The sequence below is a fragment of the Staurois parvus genome, unplaced genomic scaffold (genome assembly GCF_062004578.1).
Source record: "Staurois parvus isolate SC_StPar_1 unplaced genomic scaffold, SC_StPar_1.0 ptg000444l, whole genome shotgun sequence".
Classification (NCBI taxonomy): domain Eukaryota; kingdom Metazoa; phylum Chordata; class Amphibia; order Anura; family Ranidae; genus Staurois; species Staurois parvus.
In genome coordinates, this window is record NW_028318240.1 from 2,098,137 (window position 1) to 2,106,728 (window position 8,592).

The 8,592-nt window shown below is 45.3% G+C and overlaps 1 protein-coding gene across 1 annotated transcript in view; it reads left to right on the forward strand.

The window, feature by feature from the left end:
- PELP1 (proline, glutamate and leucine rich protein 1) overlaps nucleotides 1–8,276 on the forward strand; it is a 60,722-nt gene extending 52,446 nt beyond the window's left edge. The window contains exon 17 of the mRNA XM_089688014.1: nucleotides 4,142–8,276. Within this exon, the coding sequence (XP_089544140.1) occupies nucleotides 4,142–4,243 (102 nt within the window). The 3' untranslated portion in view covers nucleotides 4,244–8,276. The remainder of the gene's footprint in view (nucleotides 1–4,141) is intronic.
- Nucleotides 8,277–8,592: the final 316 nt, after the last annotated feature.

Sequence of the window (8,592 nt, forward strand, 5' to 3'; positions counted from 1 at the left end):
AATTTTTGGTTTATGTATATTTAATAAGTTTGTATACTGTCTGGGGTATTAACATTACAGGATTTTATTTATCACCTTGAGATAGCGCAGCATCAATTAGTCTTCAATTTGTCATACTTCAAGTAGAAATGCCCGCTTTGTTATATGATGGATAGTGGGGTTGCTTAGTCATTTACAGGTGAGGTGGCACTTGGGGGTAAGGCCCTTGTATACACAGCTACAGCATGAGTAAGAGCAGTGTGCACGGCAGGCATTCACAAAGCATTTGATTCTAGCCAGCTACAGGCAGTTCTGTGCATCTCTAGTTAGGGGAGGTTAACCACTTGCCGTCCGCCTGCTGTTTATAAACGGCAGGGCGGTGGCAGTCCAGGGGCGGGTTGCCATTCATAAACGGCACCCGCCTTTTCTAGCTGTGCGCGCTCCCTGGGAGCGTGCAGCACCGCGATCCGGTGCCCTCTGTGTCCTCCAGACACAGTGAAACACCGATCATTGGACGGGACCTCTGTACGAGGTCCCGATCATGTGATCACTGATTGGCAAATCAGTGATCACATGCAAAGTAGTAAGCAAGATGTCACTTGTGACATCATTGCTTACTACGTGTGAAATCTGTGAATGATCACAGAGGTCACATGGTACAAGGCTATTCACAACAGCCTTGTACCATGTGACAAGCTGTGACCAATCACAGCTCACTCAGTACTTCTCAATGACTGCAAAAATGCAGACAGAGAGGAGGAGGAATGATTGCTTTTACATCCTATATGGGTGTAAAAGCAATCCGTGTAAAAAAAAAAAAAAATCATCACCCCCATGGTGACACTGTACTGCTAGGGTGACAGTATGTAAAAAAATAATAATATAAAAAAATAAAATTAAAATTAAAAAAAGTTTAAAAATTATAATTTTTGGTTATTACTAAAAAAATTACCGAATAAATTTTGGCCAAGATTTATGATGAAATATTTATTTGCAAAATTTTATTTAAAAAAACACTTTTTTTCAAAATTATTGGACTTTTTCATTTACATAGTAAAAAAAATAAAAATCCCAGTGGTGAATAAATACCACCAAAATAAAGCTTTATCTGTCTCAAAAAAATGGTAAAAAATTCATATGGGTACAGTGTTGCATGACCGTGCAATTGTCATTCAAAGTGTGATAGCGCTGAAAGCTGAAACTTGCCCTGGATAGGAAGGGGTTATAAGTGTCCGGACAGGAAGTGGTTAAACACAAATCTCAATAGGAATGCCTGACTGTCAATTTATACATGCTGCTAGCAGGCTTCATCGTTACTTGATTATTGATCTAAGCCTGTTGTAGCCTGCCAGCAGCTTGTTTATAGTGGAAGTCAGCACTCCCTTTCGGCTAGGTTCACATCTGTGCAGGTGTTGCCACTGCGGATCCGCGGATCACCACCCGCACAGAGAAATGCGGACCCGTGGGTGGGTGCCATTAGTTCTAATGGCACTCCGCCCACACTGGAAAACGCAACCGTACTGGGAACTGAGGTTGCCGTGCGGGCTGCGTTTTCAGAAGTGCAGGGACTTCTTTCCTGCGTGTCACAGGGCACGGGAGTCAATTCAAATGAATGCGCTCTCATGCCTGCGCAAAACGCGGCCCGCGCATTGATGTGAACTGGGGCTTAAGATATGTTGTACGCCCCCACAATAGTTGCTTTTTAGGTAAAGTTGCATGGAGTTTGCTGAATGTTTGCAAAATCTTGCTGCACACATTGCTCCTTTATACTAAACCCCATATGTAGAAGGTGTAAGATTTACCTGTGTGGTAGTTGATAGGGTGATCTTTTTAGTTCCTAAATTAACCACTTCCCGTCCAGCCCTGGGAGCGCGCAGCACCGCGATCCGGAGCCTGCTGTGTCCTCCGGACACAGTGGAACACTGATCGTTGTACGGGACCCCTCTGTGTGAGGTCCCGATCATGTGATCACTGATTGGCCAATCAGTGATCACACGAAGAGTAGTAAGCAAGATATCACTTCTGACATCATTGCTTACTACGTGTGAAATCTGTGAATGATCACAGAGGTCACATGGTACAAAACTAGTCACAATAGCCTTGTACCATGTGACAAGCTGTGACCAATCACAGCTCTCACAGTATTTCTCAATGGTTGCAAGAATGCAGCCAGAGAGGAGAAATGATTGCTTTTACAGCCTTTGAGTGTAAAAGCAATCGGTGTAAAAAAACAAAAAATCTTCATAACCCCCCACAAGTAGTACAGTGTCCCTATGGTGACACTACTGCTAGGGTGACGGTATGTAAAAAAAACCCATAATAATAATCTAAAAAAAAATATAAAAATGTAAAAAAAAAATTTAGAAAAATTAGAATTTTTGGTTATAAACTAATTCGGGTTACTTTTTTTTTTTTTTACTAGAAAGATAACGGAATAAATTTTGGCCACGATTTATGAAGAAAGATTATTTATTTACAAAAGTTTATAAGCAAAACACTTTTTTTTTTTTTTTTTTTTTTTTTTAATTTTTGGACTTTTTCATTTATATAGCAAAACAAAAATAAAAATCCCAGTGGTGAATAAATACCACCAAAATAAAGCTTTATCTGTCTCAAAAAAATGATAAAAAATTCATATGGGTACAGTGTTGCATGACCGCGCAATTGTCATTCAAAGTGTGATTGTGAAAATTGGCCCGGACAGGAAGGGGGTGTAAGTGTCCGGACTTGAAGTGGTTAAAATTGTGCAAACATACACAGAATGAGCATATCTTGGGTACGCTTCAGTCTGGATGTTGACACATTGTGGCCTTTATACAGCCTTTGTCCTAAGATCTGCCGAAGTACAAAGCTAAAGTACAACAGGTGTTTGCAGGCACCTTTGCCAGTGTTTTTAGTTTAGGTGATGTGGCCGATTGACTTTGGTCGCTAGGGTCCACCTTTTGTGTGAATCCCACAGTGCAAAAGAACAGGCACTAGTGAGAATCATCTGTGATGACCTGGGGCTTTCATTTATACAAAATTCCTTTTGGCAATTCTGCAACAAGCACCCCACCTTTTGCATTTTCGGTTCATGCTGCTCTGCAGATACCAGCTGCCAAAGAAGCCCCCGCACCTCCGCTTCCTCCTCCCCAGTGAGAGGGTGACATGGTCATCAACGGCAGGAGTCAGAGGGTGACTTGGTCATCAACGGCAGGAGTCAGAGGGTGACTTGGTCATCAACGGCAGGAGTCAGAGGGTGACGTGGTCATCAACGGCAGGGGTCGGAGGGTGACGTGGTCATCAACGGCAGGGGTCGGAGGGCGACGTGGTCATCAACGGCAGGGGTCGGAGGGCGACGTGGTCATCAACGGCAGGGGTCGGAGGGCGACGTGGTCATCAACGGCAGGGGTCGGAGGGCGACGTGGTCATCAACGGCAGGGGTCGGAGGGCGACGTGGTCATCAACGGCAGGGGTCGGAGGGCGACGTGGTCATCAACGGCAGGGGTCGGAGGGCGACGTGGTCATCAACGGCAGGGGTCGGAGGGCGACGTGGTCATCAACGGCAGGGGTCGGAGGGCGACGTGGTCATCAACGGCAGGGGTCGGAGGGCGACGTGGTCATCAACGGCAGGGGTCGGAGGGCGACGTGGTCATCAACGGCAGGGGTCGGAGGGCGACGTGGTCATCAACGGCAGGGGTCGGAGGGCGACGTGGTCATCAACGGCAGGGGTCGGAGGGCGACGTGGTCATCAACGGCAGGGGTCGGAGGGCGACGTGGTCATCAACGGCAGGGGTCGGAGGGCGACGTGGTCATCAACGGCAGGGGTCGGAGGGCGACGTGGTCATCAACGGCAGGGGTCGGAGGGCGACGTGGTCATCAAGGGCAGGGGTCGGAGGGCGACGTGGTCATCAAGGGCAGGGGTCGGAGGGCGACTTGGTCATCAACGGCAGGAGCTTTCATTTATTCAAAATTCCTTGCATCATAAAGCGCTACATTTCAAGCCATGCTGCCCTCTTCAAGTGCTGAAGTTCGGGGCAACGGGTACACTGCACAAGTTCTGAATGGCCTGGCAGTCCATATGATATTCAATCAGTGCACGATGGGGGTGGCTGGATCATAAGCTGTGTATTTATCTGCTGGGTTCCAATTGCTTACTACTGTTCTCTCTGTGCCCCCCAAGGAGGAGGAGGAAGAGGAAGAAATTCGTGACGCTGAATCCATGCTGGCGGACTTTATTGACTGCCCCCCTGATGAAGACGAAGTTCCAAGAACCATCACGTGACCTGCAACAGACTATCAGCCTTTGGACCACCGCACCTCATTGGACCTCTTTGCATTACACTAGATGCTCGCAGCCTCGCTCCTTGTTCCCAGATACTGACCCCACAGGACTGTGCCAGCGGTGACTTGCTATGGGCAAACCTGAGTGCTGGGCAATTTTTTATTTTTTTTTTTTTTAAACTTTGTGTTGCATTTAAATGACTTGGTATCCTGACATAAAACTTACTATTTTCTTTCTTGTAGGTGGGACTGCCATAAATATATATATTTTTTAACTTAACTAGGCTGCTGGGAACATGACATGGTGCAGTTTTTACATTCATTTTGTTCTGCCTTTTAGGCTCCAAATGTAGATTTTTGTGTTGGTGAAAAGCAAAGATTAAATCCTCTACTTCATAGGTGCTTGCACAGGTGACACCGTATGCAGCGCTTGAACCATTTAGGTACTAGATGTGACTGAAGAGGTGGCAATTAAGGAAGGCTGGCACTGCAGTTGTTTTAGGTTTGGCATCCAAAATCTTTCTGTTGTTGGTGTGTGTTCCCTCTATGAACTGTCAATCTTTTCAATGTGAAGGTTTAAAGTAACAAGAAATGAAAAGAAACTTAATTTTTACCATTCACTTACCAAAACGATTATTTTGGGAGCAAAAAAAAGCCCTCATCCAAGATGGGAAGTGACGGGGAAATCCCCCCAATCGGGACAGCAGATGACATCAAAAATAGAGGTTCTAACCCATCCTACTGTCCAGAACTGAAACAAAATTGGACCTGAATTTTTCCAGTTCTTAACCTCTTCACAACGGCCGAACGCAAATGTGTGGCCTCCCAGTATCTGGGCCTAGACTCCGAGTGGCCGCACATTTGCGTTTTATTAAAAAAGGGCATGTGCCGAGAGCACGCGCTCCCAGCACACATGTCCAGTACTCGCGAAAAGGTCCCGATCTCCTCTTTCGATCGGGACCTTTCCCGATCATGTCACGACAGTCACATGACCCTAAACCCCGCCTCCCGATTTCTGAATCTCTCTTAAAGGGCCGGGAGGCGCTGGCGTGAAGGGGTTAAACCCTTAAATTTGTCAACGTGTTCACAAAAGGTTCAGACCACAAGGCAGAACTAAAGTTTGCCATACTTGCCTCTCCTCCAGGGATATGAGGTATGTGAGCTCCCTCACCATCGCTGACATCTTCTCTGGAGTTTGGCTTCTTTGACCATCTTGGTTGTCTTGCTTGGGAGGAAGTAACTCCCATGCATGTCAGTTAATGTATCACGGCACCAAGGCATGCCGAAGTTGTACACTAAGCCGTACAATCTTTGGAGACCTGCTAGCAGGAAGGTTAAGAAGCTTTTATTGCAGAAGAGACCCAACAAGGGGAATTTATGAAAACTGGAGAAGCCGAATCTAGAGCGGTTAAGTATGGCGACCAATCAGTTTCTCTATTTTAATTTCAAAGCTTAAAGTGGAACTAAGCACCATCGAGTTAAGTTTCCCAAAACTGGTACATTCAAGGCATGCCGTGAATGATAACTTTCACAGTTGCTTGTACTCTAAACTAAACTGTCAAGCCATCAAATGGCTGCTGTCATAACTGATCACATGTGCAGCACCATGGCAACTGCAAATCAAACGGAGGCTAAAATGGCAGCTTCTTTGGCTGTAAAGTGTGGGAGGGTTTAGTTCCGCTTTAACCGAACAAGCTGACGGTAGAAGCTGATTGGTTACTATGCACAGCTGCTCCAGATGCTGCCTGCTCCAGTTTTAGTAAATTTCCCTCAGAGCTGCTTCTGCAATAACAGCTTTCCTGCTTGTAAAAATGTACACTTGCGTTAAAGTTTTATTTATGTAGGTCGTTCAGTACCAAGTGTCACATAAACCAGGGAAGTATGATCCTCTCTTCTTTCTCTGTAGCACATGGTCTGCTACAAAAGGACAGGTGTCCTTGAACCTTATTTTATAGGGCCAGTGAAATGTAGTGAGGGCCCAGGTGTCAGTGTTGGCATGGGGGTTCTAGTGATGTGATTGGCTGAAATGCTAGGCTCAAATATTGTTCGTGTCATCTGTGAGCCTAACTCTCTAGCCTTTGTACAAAGTAGGGGACAGTTAAAAATTTGACTGCTTTTATTTTTCTGTGAAACTTTTGGGGAGATTTCCTCCCATTTTTGTCCCTAGGACACCAATGGGAAAAGTGAAGGACTTTGGGAACGCAGCAGATACCTTTCATTTTAGCCTGGTTAGGTTTTCATCTACATGCACTAACCCCCTGGCTATGAATCTCCTTGGAGTTTTGGCCTGCCCTTTAGGCATTACAAGGTTGTTTAAGGTAATGAGAGTAACTGTTGTTGTTAGGAAATGGTTGCTTCTCAAGAGATGTTAAATTTGGAGTACGGACCTTAGGTATCAGAGTTCTTATCACCCCAGGCTGCTTAGCACTGGGTGGCGGTCTCTAAATTTGGTTTTCCAAGCAAGAGCTGTTTCGATCCTCAACTTGGCATATGCACCAGGCCAGACCTGTTTCGATCCTCAGCTTGGCATATGCACCAGGCCAGGTCTTTTTCCATCCTCAACTTGGTATATGTACCAGGCCAGGCCTGTTTTCTTCCTCAGCCCGGCATGTGCACCAGGCCAGGCCTGTTTTGATCCTCAGCTTGGCATATGCACCAGGCCAGGCCTGTTTCGATCCTCAGCTTGGCATATGCACCAGACCAGGCCTGTTTTCTTCCTCAGCTTGGCATATGCATCAGGCCAGGCCTTTTTCTATCCTCAGCTTGGCATATGCACCAGGCCAGGCCTTTTTCCATCCTCAGCTTGGCATATGCACCAGGCCAGGTCTTTTTCCATCCTCAGCTTGGCATATGCACCAGGCCAGGTCTTTTTCCATCCTCAGCTTGGCATATGCAGCAGACCAGGCCTGTTTTCTTCCTCAGCTTGGCATATGCATCAGGCCAGGCCTTTTTCCATCCTCAGCTTGGCATATGCACCAGGCCAGGTCTTTTTCCATCCTCAACTTGGTATATGTGCCAGGCCTGTTGTCTCTCTCAGCCCGGCATATGCACCAGGCCAAACCTGTTTCCACCCTTAAAACTGCATATGCACCAAGGAGGGCCATTACTCTCAATGGTTGGGTCCACCTTAGGAAATCAAATGACATGAAGCATGCCTTTGGTCCCGGGAAGACTGCTGCAGTGGGATTTGTGTGCCTCACAGGTCTTGATGCTGGATGGTCGAATCTGGCATGTCAGGAAATCCAGTGATACCCAATGACTGCAATTTGTTTTCTCACTGTTTATCGTGTTAAAGTTGGTTCCATATTATGTTATATTTTTTTTATGGGCCCTTAAGGCACATTCAAGGACCAGCACTTTCCTGCCTTTTTTTTTTTCTCTAGTGCAGTTCACAACAACATAAATGTATTCACATCTATGGGGTAGGATACAACCTGCGTTGTTTCTTCAGTTGATGTGTTGGGGGCCCCTCACAAGGCATGTTACCAACACTTGAGGAGCATGTACCAATGACGGATCCCAGAGGGAAAGTAAAAATTTCTTTCGAATAGGGGTCAAACACTTCACCAACCGCTATACAGAAAGGAACACCCATTAAACATTTCCCCAAAACCTATTGGACAGAGAATCTTTTTATTATTGGTGCAGGCAGTCCTTCAGAATACAAGCCATGACTTGGCACCATTAGTTTACACAATATGGCCTACTACATAGTCTTCTCATTCTTTGCCCACATAGGTCATTGGTTAACTAGTAATGCAAAATTGTAGCCACCTTATCGGTGCCAAGATGGATTCAATGTTGCTCGCAAATCCAAGTTACAAAACCTAGCCTTGACATATGTGAAATTATTACGGTTTGCGCACTCACAGGGAATGCCAGGCTGCAATGTACGCACTTCTGCGTTTAATTTTTTTTTTATTATTATTATTTTACATGTCGATGTTTTGTTTTTTTATTATTTTACATGTTGATGGTCGGATTTTGTCTTTGTTTTGTTTAATATTTTGACAATAAAAATGTTATGTAGCATAGCCGTCTTCTTTGGGGACTTTTGTCATTGGGACCCATTTACTACAAAAGTCAAAATAGTGCTGTTCCTGGTGGAAACCCATTGGATTTCTAGTTTCATTTTTTTCTGTAGTATGAAAGCAGATTTGTTGCTAGGAACACATTCCCTACATATTTTTGTGGCAGGAAGGATTGTGTGAGACTAGTATGAAGATCACTTAGATGATTTCTTTGGGTTATAGGGAATTTGTCAAGTGTCATTTGGGTAAGTAAAGCAATTCAAGATCAGAGGAACACATGAGGTGTTCTTGCCTAATTAAGCCCTTTTCGCACGGGCAT